General features: G+C 44.9%; 1 protein-coding gene across 1 annotated transcript; it reads right to left on the reverse strand.

Annotated features, from left to right (window-relative positions):
• Positions 1-1,039: 1,039 nt before the first annotated feature.
• Positions 1,040-23,501, reverse strand: GPR161 (G protein-coupled receptor 161). Its single transcript, XM_006872624.1, has 5 exons — positions 23,087-23,501; positions 12,623-13,347; positions 6,575-6,679; positions 3,139-3,258; positions 1,040-1,477 (listed from the first exon to the last, which is right to left on the reverse strand). The coding sequence occupies exons 1-5, from the start codon at positions 23,458-23,460 to the stop codon at positions 1,206-1,208; spliced, it is 1,596 nt and encodes a 531-aa protein (XP_006872686.1). The 5' UTR covers positions 23,461-23,501; the 3' UTR covers positions 1,040-1,205.
• Between the last annotated feature and the right edge of the window lie 2,026 nt (positions 23,502-25,527).

Raw genomic sequence — 25,527 nt, forward strand, 5'->3', positions numbered from 1 at the left:
TCTATCAGGGCAGACCTGGACCCAACCTGGAGCCTGGCAGCGAGCACTTCCTTTGTTCACCCGTTAGGAATGACACTCGAATGTTGGTCAGTGGGTCCACTGTTTTTCTTTTCCCATTTCTATTAGAGAATTGAGAAAACTTTGAAGAATGTCAGAGCTGGAAATGATCTTGGGAGACCATTCCACCCACCTCCCCACCCCTTTCTCCCATTCCACAGATGGTCTCAGGAGGTGACAAAATGGCATGTGTAGTCAGAGGCAGAGTGGGGATGAGAACCCAGATCCTAGCCTATCTTATGTGCCCAAGGTGGCACTTAACGTAACTGAGAATTAGAGGCCAACTCCTCTAGTCACATACAACATTACAAGTAGAATCTATTCCATGAAGTTTTCCTATGGGAAAGGGTTCTTCCTTCAATAACAGTATTTCCTGGCTATGTTGGCACCGCAGTGATAAATCCTAATCAAATGGAGAGTTTTAATTCTGAAAATGAAAACACCTGGTACATTCCCCTTCCTCCTGTCTTTTATAGTGGTTTCTCCTTTTGAAATACCAAAATGTCTATCTGTAGGGAGATGGGTGGGCTGGGCCCCGTGCTCAGCCGCAGCAGCCTGGGGCCTGGTGCCTTTGCCCTTGTGGCCTGCCAGCTGCCTCGACTAGCACCAGCAGGTCACTCCAAGGCAAGGTGGGAACCAGGAGACGAGGTGTGGGAACTCCACCTAGCATGCCTTGCTTCTGTGTGCTCTCTCTGGGGACCACTGTGTCTGGATGTGAAACTCTTGATTTGTCAGGAAGACGTGTGGTCTCCACAGCACACTGAAATGAGCCTCCATGTGTGGCTGGACCCCAGGATGCAAGCTGTGAAGATGAAATGATCCACACAGTGGTCCCCTTCCAAGTCCATGGTCCCTAGCCTCTCTTCAGGCCCTACCTCCCACAAAGTCCAGACCACACCCGTCTGTTCCTTTGATCCCAGCACAGGATCTAGCAAAAGCCTGCATGTGACAGCAAACGCTTAAGTCACCGACTCCAGACAGCTTCCAGTCCTTCTGCTGGTGGCTGCATACCAGATACTGTTCCTTCTCCACAATGGCACACAGCCCACGGTCCGCGCTGACATGCTCTTGTGAAGTCTGGCACCAGCAGCAATGGGAATCCCTCCACAGAACATCTCCAGCACTGGCCCCAGTCCACCCAGAGGCCTTCATCTCTGTTCTGCAGCTAGAACATTCCCCTCTTCGATGCTCTGCAACTGGAGCCTCTGGCTTGTGCTTGCCAGAGTTCTGCTGCCTCGGCGGCCCCCAAAGCCAGCACCTGGGACAGTCCGTGCTGCGAACAAGACCCCTGGCAAAGCCTCCTCCCCAAACAAGTTGATTTTGGCTTCAGCCTCAATGGCTTTGGCCAAGCTGGCGGCATAACTGTCCAAGGACTTGTGCACTTCAGCTTTCACATGAAGAATAGAGTTCTTGGCAGCTTCTGAGAAAGAAGGCAAGAAAAACAAAAGGTTGGCCAAGAAGTGAGGACCAGTGACTGTCCCGGGAATGGAGACGAGACCATGTGCTGTGAGATCGGATCCCCTACGCTAAAGTCCTTGGATCCCTACATACTACCAGGAACTATTAGAGAAACTAATCTAGCCTCAGTGTCCACACCTGTGGTAAATAGGAATCCTAACTCACCTCTTACGTCATAGGGCTACTGAAATCGTTAAATCACGCCCACTCCAAGACGGACAACTTAAATGAAGAGGAGAGAACAAGCTACCCAGTGGCCTATTATTATTAAGTCCACAGCCTATTTTTCTCTGGACATTTTTTTGGTGGAAACAATGTATCCCCCACTACTTACACTTTTCTGGAGAGCAGGTAACTTCCACGCCCATGCTCTATGAAGGAAAGCATGATGGGGGCACATCGAGCCTCTCTGGCTTCCTGCTCACTCACTCTACCTCACAGCAGATAGGCACCTGGCTCTCCATTCCGCCTGCAGTGAGGGTGCTGGGTCAGATACTGGTACCTTACAGTAGTCATGAAGGGGCAAACCTGGCCCAGTGTGGGCTGGGAGACTGGGAAGCAGGCAATTCATTTTGCTTATATGGGTGCGGTGGTGGTTGTTACTGCTGTTAAGTGCCATGGAATGAGTTCCGACCCACAGCAACCATGTGTAGGGTTTCAGAGGAGCACCTGGTGAAGCTGAAGTGCCAACCTTGCTGTTCAAACCAACTTTGCAGTCCAGCGCATTAACCCACAGCGCCACACCAGGATTCCTATATGGGGGTAACATATTATTAAAAACCCATGTGGCTGGGTGTGTACGCTCTAGTCCAAGACCACTTCACAGCTGACTTCTATGACTGCTTCTCAATTGGCTCTGAGCTCAGGGAGTGGGTGGAACACAATGTGTGATCAATGATGAACCTATAAAGAGGGCCTGGATCTATTTCTATATTTCAGCACCTCCATCTGGAAGTCCTGGGACTCCATCACATCCACAGCCAAGGCATGCTGGTCAGGATTCAGGGGAAATGAAAGTCTTACGTCCATAGGCAGCCTGGATGGCTCCTCCTTGGTTTTTCTCCTTAATCATCATGTGTGGATGGGAAACTAGACCCCAAGTTCCAGAGAGGAGAAGGATAAGGTAGAAAAATGTAGGGACTGGACAAGAGGCGAACCCATCATCACTCTCACAGGACCCACATGTCCTCACCAGTAACAGAAGCAACAGACAATCAAGATGGCAGCCTTGACCTACAGAACAGGAGATGCACCCTCTGGGCCATTATTTCCATCCTCCACATGAGGAAAGTGAGGCTCAGAAAAGCCACATTCAAATCTATAACCGCACATTACCCAAAAAGGAAAGATCAAGTTTAAGTTCCAAGCTAAGAAACTATGGAGTGCTCCAGCAAGGTTTTACCCAGACTGCAACTTGCTGAGGGAGCAGATGTGAATCAGGAGGCTGGCTGGTAGAGTGTGTGTGTCTTTGTGGAGTTCAACAGAAGGTGCTGGATGCCATCTGCACGGAGAGCTGGGGTGCGGAAACCAGGGAGGGTTCCGGGTAGGGGCATGGTTGGGTCAAGGGATTTTCCTAAGAGTCTTTCTCCTTGTTTCCTGAAGCAGCCAGTCACAGAAACCAACCTTTGATTTGATCCACTTCATCCTCAAATGTCACTGAGCTCCTTCGCTTGGGTGGGCAAGTACAGTGTGAGGGTGGGTTGTCATCAGACGTGTAGTCTTCGAGCAGCATCACATCTGTCCCTGAAATGAAATGCAGACTGTGCACCCATCACCCGCAACACCAAATCCTACTCCCCTTCTCCAATCTGCTCCTCTCCTCCTCCCGTGTCTCAACACTGCTGGCAATCCACTCTCCCATTTGTTAAAACCCATCACCTGGTGGAGTTAACTGCCCTGCCATATTTGCCCAGGAAACAGCCTGTCCCTTTTCAGGGAGGCTGTGGTACACACACAAAACAGTCGTCTTTTCCAAAGCAGGGGGCTGTGTGCCAAAGGGAAAACAACACAGAAGTGTGAATTCTGCCAGACTCGGGGGAAGAGGTTAATAAAACACCCGAGCCAAAACTCACTGCCATAGAGTCGGTTCTGACTGATAATGACCCTCTATAGGGTTTCTTAGACTGTAAATCTTTACAGGACCAGACAGCCTCATCTTTCTCCCATGGAGCAGCTGGTAGGTTTGAACCACCATAGCCCAACACCTAACCCACATCGTCACCAGGGCTCATCCATAAAATCCAAACCTGCTGCCGCTGAGTTGATTCCAACTCATAGTAACCCTGTATAGGGTTTCAGAAACTGTAAATCTTTATGGGAACACAAAGCCTCATCTTTCTCCTGCGAGACTGATGGGTTTGAACTGCCAACCTTGTGATTAACAGTCCTGGTCTCCATGTTGTTGTTGTTAAGTGCTGTCAAGTCGGTTCTGACTCATATCAATTCTGTATAGGGTGTACAAGGAGTGGCTGGTGAGCTTGAACCGCTTACACTGCAATTCAACTTTGCAGTCCAGCACATTAACCCGCAGCACCACACCAGAGGACAACAACAACAAAAAAAGCAGCTATCAAGTCAATTCTGACCCATGATGACCCCTGGATCTCAGAGCAGAACTATGCTCCATAGAGTTATCACTGGCTGGTTTTTCAGAAGTGGACACCAGGCCTTTCTTCCAAGGTGCTCTGGGTGAACTCAGAACCTTCATCCTTTTGGTTAGCAGCTGAGCTTAAACAATGTGTGCCATTCAGGGACTCCCCAGTGGGAGGACAGGGCTCTGTAAAAAGGAATCTTTGTATCTAAAGCAACTTTTTTTCCAGTTCAATTTCTATCACTATAGTTTAAATAATTTTATGCTAAATAAACACTGAAAACTTGAAAATGTAAAATCCTATGGAGATTAACAAAGAAGGGAGTATTTCCCAAAAAAAAGAAAAAAAGTGGTTAAACAAAGGCAGAGAGTCAGGAAGTCCTATTAAGGGAACTGGGAAGAGCAGGCAGCGGGAGCATCCAGGGGAAAGAGAGGGCAGGGGCAGGGTGAAGGGCTGAGACAAGACTCATTCATTGCTCAATAATGCACTGGCCAGTCAGGGGGATGGAACATCTGCAACCAGCCTTGCTCCACCTTAATCTCCAACATTCAATCCATCAAGACCTTGTTGTTATAAAGTATAGTCAAGTCAGTTCCGATTCATAGCAACCCTGAATAGGTTGCTGAAGAGTGGCTGGTGAGTTTGAACCACTGACCTTGCAGTTCAAACTGACCTTGTGGTGCAGTGCTTATCCTACACCAGAAAATAAGGACAACTGGGAAGCTCAGACTGCTTCATATGTTGTTTCAGAATCTCCTGGCAAAGTAGCTATTGGCTTTGCCTACAGGAGCATTGCTTTGGGAAGTGTTAGAATACAGTGGTAAAGCACATGGGTTCTAGAGTCAGACAGAACTAGGATCACTGATGGTGTTGTTGTTAACTGCCATAGAGTTGGTTCCGACTCAGCAACCCTGTATAGGGTTTCCAAGGAGCGGCTAGTAAGCTTGAACTGCTGATCTTGCGGTTCAAACCGACTTTGCAATCCAGCACATTAGCCTGCAGTACCAGGTTGCTTAATTTCTCAGTCTTTCCACAGCTGTAAAACAAGAATTGTCATTCAGTCGACCTCACAGAATTGTTGTGAGGATCTTATGAGCAGAGACATTTCACAATTGAACACAGTGCCTAGCACATAGCAGGAGCTAAATCAGTGAAGTCACTGCTAAAAAGAACATAGCTAATAAATGGTGGAGCTAAAACTAGCACTGAGGTCAGTGGGACCCCAAAGCCTAGGCTCCTTTTTCTGCCTACACCAGTATCTATCCTTACTCCTTTAGCCTGGCTAGACGTCCCACTGCCATTGAGTCAGTTCCAACTCATAGCAGCCCTATAGGGGAGAACTGCCCCATAGGGTTTCCCAGGCTGTAATCTTTGCAGAAACAGACAGCCTCACCTATCTCCCATAAAGTGTCTGGTGGATTGGAACCATCAACCTTATCTGGTTAATAACTGAGTGTTTTAATCACTGGCTCCTTTGCCTGGCTCCCTCCTACATATTCTTCAGGCTCACCTCACTTCTTTAGATAGGTCTTTCTAATAAGCCCTGCACCCTATGTAACTTACAACTCCCTGCCATGCCTTCCTACAGGGCTCCAGCTTCCCCCTTTAGAGCTCTCAGCACTCTTAGAGCAGTTTATTGAGGTTAAAAAGTTCCCATCCCTCTCCAGTGCATCCACACAAACGCCAGTCCAAATGGGTAACTGCTCGTCTTCAGCAATAGGAGCTGTGTATCTGATGAAGCGAGCGAGCCACACTCCCAGCCTCTCCCAATGCCCCGAGAGGTTCCCGATGATATCCTTGGTGAGGACAGGACGTTGACTCACGGCTCCCCAAGAATGGCCAGGGATGGGCTTGGGTATCCCAAAGCAACTGTTTGAAGAAAGAAGAGTGACCCTAGGTTTGCAGGACCTTTTGGGGAGTAAATAAAGGCATAGTGATGGAAGATTTGTAGAGGAGATGTTTTTCTTCAGGAAAGACTGACTTTCGCACAGGAAGGCAGTAGACCATACAATGAGGCTGGCAAAAACATCTGGCAAGGTCAGGAGGGGCTTCCACTATGCTGGGCACTGAGGTATGTGATGGACATTCACTATTCCTTTTGATTTTCAAAACAACTCTTTGACATAGGGATTATTTTACAAATATGGAAACTAGAAAGTTCTAACTAGGATTAAGCAATGTTTCCTAAAATAACACAACTCATAGAAGTCACTTCAAGAGCCTGTTACTGTCCTCACAGCCACACTCCACATTCATTCAGCAAGTCAACTTGACACAGACTTTTATTTAAATTCAACCTCCCAACAGAAAACAAACCAATAAACAGTAACTGTGATCCCATTTTATAGAGGAGTAAAGTAAGGGCAGAAAAAGCAGAGTGCAGGTTAGATTTGCTCCTTCCATCCACACTGTGATGTCTGACTCAGGGAAACACCACAGGTGGGAAGCTTGGAAGGCATTAGGGTTACCTGAGTCCTGAGAGCAGCTGAAGCCAGTGTCCCCGGTGCTGCTGCTGTGGCCCAGGGGCTGTCCACCGGCCATGAGCGCCGAGAGATGTGGAGATAGGCCCAGGTCTGAAAGGCAAGGTCGGCAGTGAGTCCTCCACATCTTGACGGGAGCCCAGGGCCCTCCCCTCTCTCTTGTGTCTCGCCACAGTGCCATCCCTCCTGCCCTCTACATTCCCCACATAAAGCGTGCTCTCAGACTACTGAGGAGTAGGAAGCCCTCAGCTGCTCTTTCTCCACCTGCCCCTGCTCTGCCCCTGTCTCAGGGTGTTTACAGTGTCACTGTGTCCCCGTATAATAGTGTTGATCATGGGAGAAGAAAATCTGAGGTAAGCAGTCGTGAGGAGATCTTCCAGTTCAACGTGGAGGACTGAATGCCCATGTTTACCTCCTGGAATCCTACTAGAATGACAGAAGAGATTTTTTTTCTTAAGTGACTTCTTGTTGTTAAGTGCTGTTGAGTCGGTTCCAACCCATAGTGACCCTGTATAGCGCTTCCAAAGAGAGGCTGGTGAGCTTGAACTGACCTTGTGGTTCAAACTGATTTTGAAGTCCAGCACATCAACTTACAGAGCCACATCAAGACTCCCAAAAGGAAAGAATTTTTGGAAGCTGGAAAGAAATAGATGGTTGGGTATAATAATCTGACCAAGGGAAGAGAACCTAGGATGATCAGAGGTTTGGAAGCAGTCTAATTCTCATCAGGAGTCTCTGCAGGCAGGTGGAGCTTGGTTGAAAGGCTCTAACAGAAGTGGTTGGCCACCTCCAGCTCTGGGATGCAGCAGAGCAGGGGGTGACTATAGAGAGATAGGGCTCTGGACTTGGGAACACCAGACACAGCTGGAGGCAGGGATACCAGGAAAACAGAAGGAAATTTAACAAGGGGACCCGAATCCCATTATCCCACCCAACCTGGACAGGAGACTAGGGAAGAACTGGGTGAAACGGTCCAACCAGACACCTTGTGATACCAAGTCTCCCTGCCCCACAACCACCCAGGGCCCAAAGGCTCTCCAGTCCCTCGTTATGAATGATGAAGACCAGCCAAGAATTATTAGTAATTTAAGAAAAGGCTCTAACGCGAAAGACAGAGATAGAGGGAAAAAACTAAAGGAGAATAAAAACATTTCTGAGAGGAGACGTTCAGAGGCTTAACAAAACAGGGAAAAAAAGAAGGGAAAAAAAATATATATAATTTGGTATTCTCTGAAACTTGAAAAGATAATGCATCCATGAAAAGGAGCTGGAAGCTATAAGGAAAAGAATGTGGAGATAACAAGAGCTCTGTGAAATTAAAAACACCGCACAAAAAATCGAAACGCCTCAGATCTCACAAGGAAGAGCTACTGCCTCCAAGATTTACTGACCTATATAGCCCTGCATTCTCTCACAGAGGGAAGAAGACACCATGCTTTAATTTTATCCTGATTCTTTTCAGGGTACAAGGTGATAGAGCATATATACTCTGTTTTCTTTCCCAGAGCTGGGGAGGATGATAGTCACTGCAGGCTTCTCCTACAAGGTCCTTTAAATTTGGAATTCCACTTTTATAGAGAGCCTGCCCCTTTACTGGAGGTTTGATGTCACAGGTGCAGACCAGAGAGGACTCCAAACATCTCCCCTGCCCCAGGACCATCGCCTCTACACCCCTCCAGGGTCATGGTCTCAGAGGGAAGCCAGGTTGGGGAGTGGAGCCTGTGAGGGGCCATCCACCACCAGCTGGAATGACTACAGCCACAGAGGGTTTGGACAGCCACAGAGGGTTTGGACACTGCCTCTGAGGCTTCAGTGAAAGCCAGGAACCAGTCCCAGTCTCGCATCAGTGGGAAGAACAGTCGAGCCAGGCCAGTGTGGTTCAACTCAAAGGCCTGGAAATGGGGATCGGGTGGCATCTCTCACTTCTGTGTTTATCCAGTTTACCACCGAGAGTGGCAGCGGTCACCCTGCGAATTTTCATGACAATACAAAATAGCTACTAAGCTGGGCTCAATCTGAACTCTTGTACAAAAAAAAAAAAAAAAAATGGATAGGCCCCAGGGGCCAGGTTTGTGCCTCCCTCAAAGCCTGGGCCGTGCCTGTCAGAGGCTAAAAGAGCGTGAGCAAGATGCTGAGGTGAAGTAGGCACTCTGAAGTAACCCAATGATCTCTGAGTGCCAGCAGGAGGGGAGCAAGGCAGGAAAATTCAAAGGCCCCAGCTAGCTCTTCCTTCCCTCCAGCCCCAGCTCTCAAACAAAGACCTGCAGCAAAGCATTTTCCTTTCAGGAAATCTGCATCAGTGTCCTTCCCGGATGATGCCAGGAGAGCTGCGCACCATGCCCAGGGGAGAATGAGCCACCTTTAGGTCTGAGGTGGGAGTGCTGCCTGGACTTCCCAATCCTGTCTGGGGTGAGGTTCTGGGTGTGCGGGTGGAAGACCTGCAGGAGGAGTTCATTGCTCTTTCTCCTGAAAGCCCCAACTTTTGCTCTGACAGCCTAGAATCAATCACCTGTCAGCTTTGGATTTGTGGTTTGGGATCCTAAGACCAACTTTAGCTCACCCTTTAGCTCTAGAAGTCAATGCCCACTGCCAGGCTGACCTGCTACCATAAGTTCACTCTGCCAGTCAACTTCCAGGTAGCCAAGTGCTCCCAGCGGGAACCTGCTAATGAGACCTCACAAGCAGAAGCTATTTTGGTAGCTCTCTGGCAGCTGGCCCCACAGGGAAAACCTGAGCTTTTCTATTTCTTCAATTTGTGGCTAACAGAATGAGAAAAACAAAATACTTTGATTATGGTGGAAATCTGCTATGTATGAAACAAACATGACAGGCTGTTTATGAGATTCCTGATATCCCAGACTCTGCTAGGAAGCTCCAGGTATTTGTGGAATTCTACTCTGTCTTTGCTCATAAGCACTGTTTATAAGAGGTTAGAACTCCAGTTACTGATTTCTTTGGTTGAAGTTTCCCAGATGCACATACAAATGGAGAAGAAGAAAACTAAGAACCTCCAAGTCATTTCTTGTTGGCTTTGGAATGGATCCTGCCATCTTATTACCTTGTACTCATTAACACTCAGAGCAAGGGTGCTCTCTGAGGATGAGGGAGGGTCCTGGAAGCAGGCCAATGGGTAGGAGAAGTAGATTAGGGTTTAGGTATGTGCTGCAGATCCAGTGATGCACACAGAAGCTATTAGACCAGGGTCTGATTGGTGATGTCTGAGAGAACCTGGGTATGCTTTGCATTCTGCTTAGTTTCTAAGATTCTGCAGATGATGCTGCCCTTCTCAGGGATCAGGTCAACAAGGACCCCCCAGGTCCCAATCCTGGGGAAGGCCAACAGCTCAAAACCCATCATCCCACAAGCTCTTCCACCTAAGAGCATTCCACAAGGCCATCTTTCCCTACATATGGAGACTACCAGTGTCCTTGGACTTCCAACGCAAACCACAACTGGTATTTTTCCACCTGTACTCACAGCCTCATAAGCTCTTTCTAGGATAATCAAAAGTGACTTACATGGGAAATCTTGGTCCAGAAAGCAGATGTTTCTTTTTGTTCTATCTACACCCTCCTCCTCCCTTTCTCTTTCCTCATTTTTTTGCCTTCCTCATTCTTAACTTCACTGAAATGAAAATGTCTATTATTCTTTTACCTGGAAGATACGTGATTTTATAAAATCTGAGCAAATAAATTCACCGGTGGAAACAAGCCCAACACTGAAGAAACTCACAGTGACACTTGGAAAATACAGGTTTGCAAGTTGTTGTGGGGGGTTGGGTGGGGTGAGGAGACAAGGGTGGGCATTCCAGCAGTTAAAATACAAGACTACAAGAAGACTGTGTTCTCTGAGGGTTAAAAAAATAAACAATAACAACAAATAAAACAATTCCAGGCTTCCTTCTTCTCTAATTCTCCATCAGTTCATAAAATAAATTAGAGATGTTCTCTTTTTTAATTACTGTATGTCTTCACTACCATTGAACAGTCATAGGAACTGTTGTTGTTAGCTACAATGGCACTGGCCTTTGCTCAGGGAAACAAAATGCTGCCTGGCCCTGAGTCATTCACAGGATCACTTACAGATTGGTCCATCCTGACGTGGAGGGTTTTCATCGCCTTATTTTCAGAAGTAGACAGCCATCTTGGTCTGGAAGCTCCACTGATACCTGTTCAGCATCTTAGCAAAACGCAAAGCTCAACAGCATGTGGGTGGTGGCTGTAGAGAGCAATGGCCAGTCTGCTCTGGGCCTCCCACATGGAAGGTGAGAATTCTAACGCTGAGCCACCACCCCATGCCAGAACAACAGGAGTTATTTATTCCTTTCCAGCTCCTTCAAAGGAAAGAGGTTGAAGACCTCTCTATTTCACAAAGAGAACAATCAACTTGAGAGGTTTGATGACTCCCTCAGAGCTATCTGTTAACAGATCAGAACTAAGGTCAGAACTGGCTCTTTCAAGGAATATGATCTAATAAGTGCTTTCAACATCTCCCTTTCAATGGCCTGACAAATCTCCCTGAAACTTGGCCCCCCTAAAATCAAGCTACTTCACCATTAAAACCAAACAGTACTAAGTGTTCGGACTCCTGGTATGATGCTGTAGGATCGGCACTGGACTGCAAACCACAAGGTTGGCAGTTCAAACCCACCAGCTGTTCCTTGGAAACCCAAGACAGGGTCGCTGTGGGTCGAAACTGACTCAACAGTACTTAACAATAACAAATAACTGCTGTAGTCGAGATCCACCAATGTGTGCTCCATGGATGAAAAGGTGACGGTGAAAGAGGGTATCTGCATAGGCTGAAAATATTTTTCCCTCAAATAATTGTTAGTTACAATGAGAAAAAGAATGACTTTGTGGTCACCACCTTAACCAAGAAACCAAAGTTAACATTACTAAGAATAAGATACACTGACATTACAAAGCCCCTGGTAGGATGCACTAAGAAGCTATGGTGCTCTTACCAAAAATGCGCAATCCTGTTCTAACCTGGAGAAAACAGCAGGGAACTCAAACTGAGGCGCATCCTACAAAATACTTGACTGAAGTGTCAAGGTCATAGAAGATGAGAACACACTGAGGGAGCCTCTCTGACTAAACTCTGTCTGGTATATATATTCAACTCTTCAGTAAGTTCAGAATGATTTCAAAATAAGTTAAAATAAAACTAGCTGGTGATGAAAGCACTTCTGGGTCTCATCAAAGGATTGTCTCCAGAAACCTGTTAACACCGAATCAGCTGTCAAATGGAAGAGCCACCTGCCACAATGGACAGTGGGTGGCAATGACACACCCTTAGTCACCAGGGACAACCTGAGGAAACCTCTGAGCTGTGAGGAAAGGCCCAAGTCGAGTATGACTGGGGATGAGGGACACACCTTCATTGAGGATCTGAGGCATGGGAAGGTGAAAGAGTGCTGAAAAGAGGACATGTGGAAAGCAAAGGACTTGTCAAGAGGAGAAGGCAGCCAGGTCTAATAATACTTTAGATTCTTTTATTAAGAGCAGGGGTGGGGAACCTTTTTTCCACCAAAACTTATAATATCATTCACAGACCATACAAAATTATCAACTTAAAAATTAGCCTGCTATATTTGGTCAAATATTTACTTAATAACCCCCTATTATGATGGCTGGAACTGTGTTTGCCTTGGCAGGGCCCAACCAAATGATTTCACGGGCCATATACAGCCTGCGGGCCAGATGTTCCCCACCCCGGATCTATAGTATAGCAATAACTAGAGGCCTGAAGCCAGTGTACCATGGTAGGGTAAATAAATGAATTTCTGAACTATGGTGTCCCCAAATTCTTTGGGATGCACTTCAGTAAGCTACAGTGGCCTCCTCCTCAGCATGACCTGGAGCTGATGGTGTTTGGAGAGTCACTTGGGAACCACAGTGGACACCCTGAAATATTCCTTTCCCAAATCTAGGCTTTGGACCTTCATGCTGCCAGAGCAGCTGATGGGGATATACGCTGCACCTGCCTCGGATGTGGATGGCTACCCCTTTCCTGGATCAGTTCCCAAGTTACCTGTGATCCTGTTGGAAATGCTGAAGAGCCTAGATGTCCTCTGTCGTTGCACAAATGGTTCCCGGTAATATCGGTCCCCAAAGCACATGCCCAGTAGTTCCTTGCGAACTGTCTTGTTCCAGAGTCCATAGATCAGGGGGTGACAGATGGCGCTGGTGAAGGACAGCCATGTGGCCCAGGTCTCCAGGGTCGGGGAGACATAGTTCTTCCCCCAGAGGGCCTCAGAAGAGATGACAACCATGTAGGGGCCCCAGGTGACCATGAAGGCGCCGATGACCACCAGGATGGTAATGAGGGCTTTGCACTGGTTGGCTGAGTAGACCACACCCTGAAAGGCGTTCCTCCTGCTGCCCGAGGAGGAGGTGGAGGTGCTGGAGTTTTTCCTCCCGTTCCTCTGGGTGTCTTCCTCCACGGAGACCACAGTACCACAGTGCACCTTGCGTGCCTTGACCCTGGCCACACGGAAGATGAAGCCATAGCATACCAGCATGACCAGGAAGGGGAAGAGGGCACACCAGATCTGCCAGAAAGCTGTGTAGCCAGGCTCCCGGTGCCACGCAGCCACACACATCCACTTGAACTCGTCAAACTCCACTGAGGACCAACCAAATAAGGGGGGCAGGCAGCCGATGAGGGAGTGAAGCCAGATATAGACAAGGGCCATCACTGCCCGGTTCCCTGTGATCTTCATGGGGTACACCATGGGGTAGAGAACAGCATAGTAGCTGGAGAAACGGAGGAGAGAGAGGAGTCAAAAGGGAGACAGAACACAGCAGGGATGTTACCCACTGCCTTTCCTGGTGAATCTGTGCTGCATTTCTCTTATTCAACCCAACCATGGTTGAGTCCTTTCAAAAGCAACACCTCCTCCCAACTCTCCCAGACCATTCACACACATGGTTCTGTAGGACTCTTCATCAGTCAAGAGCTAGATGCCAAAAAGAGCACAGCTCAGGCAGCCCTCCTTCCAACTGCCCAACCAGAGTACGTTCACATGCAGGGTGTGGCTAGTCTAGAAGGTCAAGCACCAGGCCAAGTCAGTTCTGCTATTGAGATATTACTACATTTAGACCAGTTTTCAGAGTGATGAATAAAAACTAGAATGATGTCCAAAGACTGTGGGCATCACTCAGTTGACGAGGGCATGCTATGTGTCAAGCACTGTATTAAGTACATAAGAAGATAAGAAGATAAGAAGACATAGGAGAAGACACAGATAGCAGATAAGAAGACATCGGGGAAGACAGAGACATATGCAGAATGTGAGCGTCTGGATGGTGGTGGTGGTGGTGTGCCACGGAGTCAGTTCCAACTCATAGCAACCCTGTTTATAGGGTTTCCAAGGCTGTAAATCTTTATGGGAGCAGAAAGCCTCATCTTTCTCTATGGAACCGCGGGTAGTTTCAAACTGATGACCATGAGATTAGCAGCCTGATGCCACTATGCTACCAGAGCTCCTCTATCTGGAGTGGTAAAGGCTATATTTAATCCTTACATCTTTATGGGTGGGTACCATTATCATCAAAGAGTCAGAACTAACTGACTCCATAGCACACCAGTAGCATCTTCATTTTACAGGTGAGGACACTAAAGACCAGAAAAGTTAAGGAATCTGCCTGCCCCAGATATGTAGAAGAAACAAAATATAAAGCCAAGCAATCTGACTCTACTGTCCTTAACACATGCCTAGTGATTCCTCGCAAACCATCTTGTTCCAGAGTCCATAGATCAGGCGGTGGCTTGGAATCACTGAGCTGGGTTATGAAGGAGGCATGCCTGGAAAATGATCCAAACTAGAGGGTAAAAGCAGGCTTCAGGAAGGAGACAGTCACACACAGGACCAGCTGTGGTATCGAGCAAGCACTGGTAAGCCATGGAGAGGAAGCCAGCACAGGCTGAGTGGGGAAGTTGCATGTAGCTCACTAGGACAGGAGTGTGGAGTACAAGGTCTCCTCGGTGGTACAAGAGGTTATCATTTCAAGACCCCTAGAGGAACCCCAAAAGAAAGACCTGCAGATGACTTGCAAAAAATCGGCCACTGAAAACCCTGGCTCATTGGAGCACAGTTCTACTATGACACGCATGGGGTTGTCATGAGTTGGAAATGATTCAACAGCAATCAGTTTGGTTTTGGTTTGGTGCAGTGCAAGGCAGAGTAGAAACATACAAACAGGGAGGTAGGACCCAGGGCATGCAGAGCCTTGCAGACCTGGCTAAGAACTGACCCCTTAACTGAAACAGGTGGGAGGCTGTAGACTTCTGTCATTAAAACAAAACCCACCTGCCCAACTCAGACATTTTATCCATGGGAAACGCTGTTTGAAAGACTAGGCTGAAAAAAAAGAAAGCAAGACTAGGCTGTCCCCACAAGGGCAGTGTGAGGAAGGGAGTGGTGGCTGCACAGATGCTGCCTGGTACCAGGGAGGGTGAATGAAATGACTGTGACACAGTGGCTAACACAAAAGGCTGGCCGATTGAATCCACTGCAGGAGGATGATTTCCAGGAAGGTTATAGCTCTGGAAACCCTATGGGGCAGTTCTATTCTGTCCTACAAGATCTATAGGAGTTGGAATGGACTCAATGGCAATTGGTTAGTGCCCCTCACACATCACCTCAGAACCCGGCTCTTCTACCGTGACCTTCCTGAGACACCAGCAGCTAGCTCAAGGACGAGGCCACATGCCAGATCGGTCACATGTTGACTGAGAAAATGCTCACAGAGCATCTCTTCAGTTAGAAACTGAGTTAAGGATCTTATAGGTCCCTTAGTTAAGGATCTTATAGGTCTGGGGCTGCCCAGATCTAGAGCTCTACTCAAATCAACAACAAAACATGTAAGCCAACTACAACTATCTCAAGGTGAACACATTAACTTAAACATCGAGTAATCTCCTAAAGGTAATTAATGGTCCTCTTCACATGGCGAACTATTCCAAAGTTCCAGCTGTCTAAGTCTACCAAAATACCACTGTCAGAATCAGTTTCACCCATCACAGTGTGGAATAAAACTATGCAAAATGTTTTAAATAGACCTGGAACTCCAGCAGTTTCAAGGCTAATCTATAGTTGACCAGGTTGCAGACTTATTAACGGTTGTTGTTGTTAAGTGCCATCAAGTTGGTTCCAACTCATAGCAACCCTGTACAGGGTTTCCAAGGAGCGGCTAGTGAGCTTGAATTACCAACCTTGCAGTTCAAATGGACCTTGCAGTCCAGCGCATTAACCCACAGCTTACTTTAGTGATTGGTGCATAAATTTGAATAATAATGGTATTAACTGGTCTTCTTTGTAAGCATATATTTATTATCTTATCACAGATAGCATGGCACTTAAAGATAGATCATAAAATGTTCTTTTTGATGATGAATGCTACACCCTTCCTCTTGAATTTGACATCTTCCACATAGTAAACCATACAATTGTCAGATTCAAGATGGACAATACCAGTCCATTTCAGCTCACGAATGCCTAGGATATTGATCTTTATGCATTCCGTTTCATTTCTGATAACTTCCAAGTTTCCTAAACTCATACTTTATACATTCCATGTTCCGATTATCAATGGACGCTTGCAGCTGCTTCTATTTTTTTTGAGTTGTGCCCCATTAGCAAATGAAGGTACCAAAAGGTTTATCCATTCACATCATCACAGTCAACTTTTTTGAGGAGGCAGCTCTTCCCCAGATGTATTTTGAGTGCTTTCCAATCTGAGGGGCTCATCTTCTAGCATTATATCTAACAATATTCTGGTACTATTCATAATGACATCATCTTCTTGCACTATATCTGACAATGTTCCATTGCTATTTATAAGACTTCCAATGACTAAACAGTCCACCTATCTTTCTTCCTCGTCTGTCTTAGCCTGAAAACGCCACTAAAACTGTCTACCATGGGAGACTTGCTGGTATTTAAAATACTGGCGGCATAGTTTCCAGTATCACAGCAGCACACATGCCCCCACAGTACCACAAACTGACACACAGTGGTGGGACGGTAACAATAGCAACAATATAATCCAAACCCAGATGAACTCTTGCCAACACTGATGCAGTTCTCAAGCTGATGATCCAACAGAAGTGTGCACATTTTCAGTTGTAAACAATCAACTTCAATTTCTTCTGTTTCACACACGATGACTGGCATTAAACAAAAAATTGTAACATGTACAAGAAAATACAGGCCAGTATCAGGAGTGATTGGCATTAAACAAAAAATTACAAAATGCACAAGAAAACACAGCCCATTATCAGGAGGTAAAGCAATCAATGGAACGAGATTCAGAGATGATACAGATGGTAAAATTATCAGACTAGGTTTTTTAAATATCATGTTCAAACAGCTTTGATTAATCTGTTAGCATATTTAATATGAAATGTTAACAGAGAGATAGATACAAAAGAGCCAAATGGGAATACTAGAACTGTATGTATGTATGTGTGTGTATACATATGTGAGCTCTGGTAGCATAGTGGTTACGAGTCGGGCTGCTAAATCTCACGGTCATTAGTTCAAAACTACCAGCTGTTCCGCAAGAGAAAGACAAGAGTTTCTGCTCCCGTACAGATTTCCAGCCTCAGAAACACTGTACAGGATCGTTTTGAGTCGGAACCGACTCCACGGCACATAACAACAATTATATATACCAGAAAAAAAATTCTTTAGAAAACTAGACACAGCTGAAGAAATAATCTGAACTTTAAGACTTCAATAGCAATGATCTAAACTGAGCTAAAAAGAGTAAAAACAGGAGAGGAGACAGCACAGAGCAGCCAGGAGATGCTGGACAAGATAAACTAGTCTGATCAACAAAGCACTGATGAGAGAAAGAAGACCTAAGTAATGGAGACAATTATTGTGTTCATGGAATGAAAGACTCAAGATTATTAATATGTCAATTATCCTGATTGATATACAAATCCAATAAAGCCCAATAAAAATCCTAGCCTACTTTTTCATTGGAAATTTATAAACTGGTTCTAGAACCTATGTAGAAAGCCAAAAGATCTATAATAGCCAAAAAGAACAAAGTTGGCAAACTCAGATTATCTGATTTCAAGACTTACATATGTGGTTCTGCTGTGCGTGGGGTCGCTATGAGTCGGTTCCGACTCGATGACACCTGACAACAACAATATATATATTAGGTTCCTATGCATTAACAGAGTACTCTGAAAAAACAAAATCACCACTCATCTGTCAGTTTGTCATACTGTGGTGGCTCGCATGTTGCTTTGATGCTGGAAGAGTCACCATGGTGGACAGGTTTCTGTGGAGCTTCCAGACTAATGCACACTAGGAAGGAGAGGCGGACTACTTCTGAATGTTTAACCACTGAAAATCTCATGAATAGCAGTGGAACGTTGTCTGAAGGTGCTGGAAGATGAGTTCCAAGGTCACTAAAATTTTCCTCCTGCTTATTTCTACTAGTTTTATAATTTTAGGTTTTACATTATGGTCTGTGATCCACTTTGCATTCATTTTTGCACATGGTGAGAAGGTTTGAATATTAAATTTTTTTTGCATGCAGCTATCTAATTTTGTTGAAGACTGTTCTTTCTCTATTGAATTGCCTTGGCATATTTGACCAAAATCAATTGACCTTTTAAGTGGGAGCTTGTTTCTTGATTATCTATTGTGTTCCACTGATTTATATAAATCAGTGGAACACAATAGATAATCAAGACATAAGGATATGCACAGCAGAACGAAACAATGTCCGATCCTGGGCCAACCTCACTACCGCTGCCACACTTGATGCCATCAATGATGCCACCTGGCTGATCCATCTCGTTGGGGGTCTTCCTCTCTCTGACCCTCCATCTTACCCAGCATGACACCCTTCTCTAGCAACTGTTCCCTCCTGACAATATGTCCAAAGTATGAGAGACGAAGTTTAGCCATCTTGGCCTCCAAAGAGCACTCTGGCTACACCTCTTCTAAAATAGATCTATTGGTTCTTTTGGCAGTCCATGACACTTTTAGTATTCTCCTCCAACACCACAATTCAAAGGCATCAATTCTTCTACAATCTTCCTTATTCACTGTCCAGCTTTCACATCCATATGAGGCTATTGAAAATACCATGGCTTGGGGCAGGCGCACCTTAGTCCTCAAGCTGACATTCTTGCTCTTCAACACTTTAAAAAGTTCCTGTGCAGCAGATTTGCCCAATGCAATATGTCGTCTGATCTCTTGACTGCTGCTTCAGTGAACGTTGATAGTTGATCCAAGAAGAATGAAGTCCTTGACAACTTCAATCTTTTCTCCGTTAATAAGAATGTTGTTTATTGGTCCAGTGGTGAGGATTTTTGTTTTCTTGACATTGAGATGCAATCCATACCGAAGGCTGTGTTCTTTGATCTTCATCAGTAAATGTTTCAAGTCCTCTTCACTTTCAGCAAGCAAGGTTGTATCATCTGCATATCGCAGGTTGTTAATGAGTCTTCCTTCCTCCAATCCTGACGCCATGTTTTTCTTCATAGAACCCAGCTTCTCGTATTAATGCTCAGCATACAGGTTGAATAAGTATGGTGAAAGAACACAACCTTGTTGCACACCTTTCCCAATTTTAAAACATTCAGTGTTCCCATGCTCTGTTCAAACAACTGCTTCTTGGTACAGGTACAGATTTCTCAGAAGTACAATTAAGTGTTCTGGAATACTCATACTTTGCAATGTTGTCCATAGCTTGTCATGATCCACACACTCGAAAGCCTTTGCGTAGTCAATAAAGCACAGGTAAACATCTTTCTGATATTCTCTGCTTTCAGCCAAGATCCACTGGATATCAGCAATGGTATCTCTCATTCCACAGCCTCTTCTGAATCCAGCTTGAACCTCTGGAAGTTCTCTGTTAATGTATACACATATACAATGTTTGCTGTTTTGCTTCTCTAGAGAACCCAACCTAAGATGATGATGTTGAGAGAAATTTTTCTTCTATTCCTATTTTGCTCGAGTTTTATCAGGAAAGGCTGTTGAATTTTATCAAATGCTTATATTAGCATATGATTCTTACCCTTGGTTTTATGTGGTGGATTACATTGATTTTTTAATGCTAAACTATATGTGAAATGATGGTATGAATCCCATTTGATCATAGCATGATTTTTTAAAATATATTGTTGAAGTCTGTTGACTAGAATTTTATTGAAAATGTATATATACATTTTCATAAGGGATACTGGTCTCTAATTCTCTTTTTGTGATGTCTTTGCCTGAATTAGGTATCAGGATTATACTGACTTCATACAAAAAGTTTAGTAGTGTTCTTCCTCACCTATGTTTTTGATGAAATTGAGTAGGATTGGTGTCAACTTTTCTCTCAAAGTTTGGTAGAATTCTCCAGTGTAGCCATTTGGTCCTAGGCCTTTTTTGTTGGAAGTTTTTTAACAATACCTGCAATCTCTTCTTTTATAATTGTTGTTGGTAACTGCCAGAAGGTAGGCTTGCAGAATGTTCCATTTGGTTGTTTAAATTATTATATATTCCTGAGTGTTTTTATGTACATCTTCCCATCCCACCCCCAAAAATGAAAGACAGAAAGAAAAACAGAGGTAATGGAAGCAAATACTGTTGAATGATGATGCACGGAGAATACTGTAATCATTGGAATGAAACGATGGTGTAAAGCCGATATTCTCCCATGTAAATTATCTCTCAGTTTACACTTAAAAGAAAAACAAATGAAAAAAACCTAATTCCCTAAAAGTAAAGAAGAAAGGGAAGGATCCTTATACAAAAACATCTGGTCAAATAAATATCATTTATATGAACATGACCAAATTAGTCCAGTCAATTTGTGTTTTTAGGCACACAAATAGCCAATAACCAAAACTAAACTGCACCTGACATTAAAATACCTCAACACACCAAATTTTATAGTATTCTGTGTATTGCTAAAGGGGACCGGATGTCACAGTGGTTAAGAACTTGGCCGCTAACCAAAAGGTCAGTGGTTTGACCTTACCTGTCACTCCACAGGAGATATGGAAGTCTGCTTCTATAAATATTACAGCACCGGAAAGGTTATGGGGACAGCTTTACTTTGTTCTAGGGAGTCACTCTGAGTTGGAATTCAAATTGATGGCAATGGGCTATTTTTTGGTTTTATGTATTTTTTAAAAAACCTGTAAAATGCACTGTGAATCCACTTTATTTTGTTTGTGATGTTGTTTTTATTGCTTGCCGCTGAGTCAATTCTGACTCATGGCAAACTTACAGGACACAGTACAACTGCTCTATAGGGTTTCCTTGGCTGAAATCTTTATGGGAGCTGATTGCAAGGGCATTTCTTTCATGGAACCACTGGCGGGTTCAAATCACTGCAACCAAGTGCTTAATCACCACACCACAAGGGCTCCTTTTACCAAAGAAAACCACGCCTTCATGACTTGGCACCAGAGAGAGGCAGGCTCTGTTACTGCTGGGGCCTAGACTGATGCTCCCGTGGTCTGATTTGTGCTGACCTGTACACATGCAACATCTTCTCATAGTCCATCATTTTGTGTCCTTCAGCAACATCCCATGTTATTCCCCACACTCAGCCATGCTCCTTCCTCTGTGTTCCCACAGATTTTTATACATGCTCACATCACACATATGTATCATTTGGTCCAAATTCATTTGATCGAATGTCTATCTCCTCTACACTGAATTTCTAAGCATGTTTATTCGTCTTTTTCAGTGTTGTGCTCCCCACTCCAACCATGGTGCCATGCATACATTCAATGTTCAACAACTATTTACTAAATGAATGAAAGGAGGCTGTTCCTTCAGCCAAAAAGGTCCGTCCCCCATCTTCCATCCATGTACAATCCCAATCCTACTCACTTCTTAGGAGCTAGCTCAAATGTTACCTTCTCCCTGAAGCAGTGCTTGGAATGGCTGTCTATGCTGTCATCTCTGCTTTGTTTCCCTGTCAGCACTCACTTGTCAGCCTCTGCTGCTAAGCTGTAAGTGCTTGGTAGCAGGCTCTCTGTCCTGTTCATGCTCGTATCCTGCCACCCCAAGGAGTCAGCACAGGGCCTTGTATAGTGCAGACATCCAACAAATCTCCCAGTGTGAAGGAATAAGGCACTGAGGGAGGTAAATCCTGCCAAGACGATGCATGTTAATGGTATGATTTGAGGATTCGCCATGCTTGCTGGTGAAAACTCTCACTCTGGCTTATCTAGACCCCAGATTCAAACAAGCAATGTACAGCCTCCACTGCAGACAGCAGGCACGATGTACTGAAGGTCCATCTACAGTGTTGTGTGAGGCATTGAAGGGCTAGTCATCCCCCAACTCCTGGGTTGTCTCCACACTGCACACACCAAGAGCCCAGGTCACAGCGATCAGTCTTTAAAAAATGAAAAGATGTTTTTAAAGCAATGGCATCCCATTCCTCCCCACTGCCAACAAACTTGCAACATTTTTTTAAATGTTATGTAATCAATCTTGATAGGATATGAAAATGAGTGGTGGGATAAAAATCTGCACAACCCTCTAAAGGGTTGTTTGCCTCTTCTGTTTCAAGAGTCTTGAAAGTGCTTTAGATCTACTGAAAACACAGCAAATCAACAAGCAGAAATGTTCCTCCAGGTGCTAATTGTTAAGAGGCGGCTGTCTGAAACTACCTAAAGATCTAATAATACAGAACCATAAAAATAAATTATAGTATACCCATAGGAATACCACATAACCATTAAAAATGATGTTCTTGAAGAATATCTGCAGATGAGACAAACTGCCCAAGATCACTTATTAAATGAAAAAAGCAAGTCACAAAACTATCTGTGCCATAAAACTCACTGCCATCGAGCCGATTCCAGGGCACAATAACCCTACAGGACAGAGAGCCATCCACTGGGCTTCCATGCTGTCATCTTCATGGAAGCAGACTGTCACATCTTTCTCTCACAGAGAACAAGTAGGTTCAAACTGTCGACCTTTCTGTTAGCAGGCAAGCACTGCACCACTGGTTGTTGTTAAGTGCCATTGAGTAGGTTCTGACTCATAGTAACCCTGTATAGGGTTTCCAAGGAGTGGATGGTGGGTTTGAACCACCAACCTTGTAGTCCAGTGCTTGTCCTACAGAGTCACATTGGGCTTCTTATATCAGCAATCAGCCTATTTTTTAAAAAGTTTAATGTGTGTAAACTAAAAAATATTCCATGAACTATTTCCAGAAGAAATATATGCTACCCAGCTACAAATACTGAACATTTCTATCAAGGACCCAATAGATGGATCTTGATCAAAAGGAGGAAATCTGTTACACAGAACTTCAAATGCTTAATGAAAACCAGATTTACTAGATATACTGATACTGGAGTAGACCTTTGAATCTATTGCCCAGAAACAACTTATAAGCCTAGAATCGAAACTATCTCATAAAGTCATCTTTAAACCAATTAAGCTCATTTAATAAAATGTTGTTTTGAGTCACTGATGCTCTACATTTACAGCACACTTACCGGTCGATAGCAATGACCCCGAGGGTGAGCATGCTGGCTGAGCTGATGAGCAGATAGAGAAGGGCGGAGAAGTTGCACCAGACCACACCAAAGATCCATTCCCTCCGAATGGAGCTTGTCACCACGAAAGGCAGCACCAGCACAGACAGCAGGAAGTTAGACAGGGTCAGGCTGAAGACGAACTTGTTGCTAAGGGTGAGGAGGTAGGACTTCTTGTACAAGGTGACCACGACAACTAGGTTGCCCAGACAGACGAAAATGGTGATGACAATGATGGCGATGAACTCGGTGACAAGGACACTCCCTTCACCGCCATCCACTGCAGTGAGGTTACTTAGCTCCTTCCTGTGGCCGAGGGAGGAGTTGAGGCTCATGGTCAGCGCGCCTCGACGTAGGGTGGGTAGAGCATGCTGGGCAACTGGGGAAACAAGGAAAAAAACAGGGAAAGAATCATCAGATCAGATCAACATCTTTCCCCAGAGGACCCCAAAACTGATCAGGTAGTAACACTCAGCTAGTCTTCCCTACCCTGGCTTCACACAATAGACTATTTTCTGTGTGGGACATTGTCTTCCAGTGAACAATTTGTTCCTCCCATCTAGATCATCTTACTCCTTTTCCTAAGACTAGTTGTTCAAAACCTTTAGTGTGCTTAAGAATTGCCTAGAGTGTCAGTTCGGCACCATCAATAGAGATTCTGATTCCAGAGACTGGAGCTACAGCCTTGTAGTTTGCACTTTCAACAGGCAAACTGAGAGGTGGCAGGGGATGCTGTCATAAATCCCCCCACGGGCATCACTTTATGGACTGCTACTTTGTGACCCTTACTAGGCAGTGTGGGCCCTGAACGAGCAGCAGCAGCATCACTTGGGAACCTCTTAAGAGCTGTGGAATCTCTCACCGTATCTCTGAATCTGTATCTTAACCTACCCCTAGGTGACTCAGAAACACATTAAAGCTTTTGGTATCAGATTATTGTAGAACTACTCTGAGTTCCCTGAGCAGGGTTTAATCAAGTGCATTTTACACTGAGACATCATCACTGCTCTCATCTGACATGGGAAGAGAGGACGAAGTTCCAAGAACTCTTCACAAATGGGTAAGTGGAGGCACAGTGTAAGGACTTGGTCCACAACCACTATTTTCTATAAGGTGCAATTCCTGCTCACAGAAAGCTGACTCCAGAGCTTGGCTAAAGTTATATTTTGTCTAAACCTCAAGGGTGGCACATTTAAACACTAAATCCTACAGACTAATGTTTCTCCAAAACGTTTAGTCTACTTTAGTCAGCCAAAAAAATCCCACAGATCACTTTCTCTCCCTGCTCTAGTTTCTCACAAACAGAAGATACCAGAAAGATTGCTTCCCATTGACAGACAGCAAGTACCCTGGTGCCCAAACTGCCTACACACGGCAGCAAAACCATCCCTGAACCCTTCCTGGTGTCCTGGCATCTTCATCCAAACACGTGTGGCCACGGGAAGGATACAGATACGAGGCAGCACCTCCCTTCACCAGCACTCCTAAATGCATTTGAAGGGCTCCCTTCTAGTGGGCCTGACTGCTCTTCCCATACCCACTAATCCTAGGTCTGCTTTCTCAAGTGGCACCAAGTAATCCTAATCTCTCTTCCATTTGACAGACTTCAGAAAGCTACCTGTCTTCCCTCTTCCAGATTCTATCTCCCCAGTTCCTGATCATTCTTCACTATGTGGTTTCCAGATCTTTCACTAACTTGGCCTCCCTGCTCTGGATTCATACACAGATGTGTATGACTCTCTTGATTTGTGGACTCCAAAACTGAACACACTATTAGATGCAGTCTGTTGTTGTTAGGTCTTGTGAGTTGCTGCCAGCTCATAGCGACCATACACACAATAGATAGAAACACTGCCCAGTCTTGCACCATCCTCACAACTGTTAAGTTTGAGCCCATTGTTGCTGACACTGTATCAATCCATCTCACTGGAGAGCTCCCTCATTTTCTCTGGCCCTCCACCCACTCAGTGAGTATCAAACACAAAGAGACAATTCCCTCCACGACCAAGATAAATCTCCTTCTACAAGTCATTCAAAGGTTGCATTTTCTTTTAATAGCTTTACCATCCTATCAGGTTTGTATAAATGAATGGTCAACGAAAACTCCAACTTTATATATGTGTATATGAATTTGTTTGGAGGCAGCCGTCCTAATCTTGAACTTAAGGAATTAAGATCTTAAATGGAACTAGAAGACATGATTTCCGCTACACTTTACTTTGTGCATTTTTGGTTCATTATTTCCAGGCTATTAAAGCATTCTGAATTTTGATCCAGTCATGCAACATATTGTTTCCTCCAGCTTCGTGCCATGAATATGTTTTAGAAGAATGCCTCTTGTATCTGTGTCTTTGTACAGTCATTTCCAATTTTTGTCTCTGATGAGTTCTGGTTTTTGTTAA

This window comes from Chrysochloris asiatica, unplaced genomic scaffold, assembly GCF_000296735.1.
Source record: "Chrysochloris asiatica unplaced genomic scaffold, ChrAsi1.0 scaffold00207, whole genome shotgun sequence".
NCBI lineage: Eukaryota > Metazoa > Chordata > Mammalia > Afrosoricida > Chrysochloridae > Chrysochloris > Chrysochloris asiatica.

Excerpts from the sequence above, each read along its gene's own strand:
- GPR161 (XM_006872624.1), bottom strand. The coding sequence starts at position 23,460 with ATGAGCCTCAACTCCTCCCTCGGCCACAGGAAGGAGCTAAGTAACCTC. Across the intron at positions 3,259-6,574 it reads CAGCTGCTCTCAGGACTCAG|GGACAGATGTGATGCTGCTC; the intron begins GTAACCCTAATG and ends ATTTCATTTCAG. Across the intron at positions 1,478-3,138 it reads TGAAGTGGATCAAATCAAAG|AAGCTGCCAAGAACTCTATT; the intron begins GTTGGTTTCTGT and ends CTTCTTTCTCAG.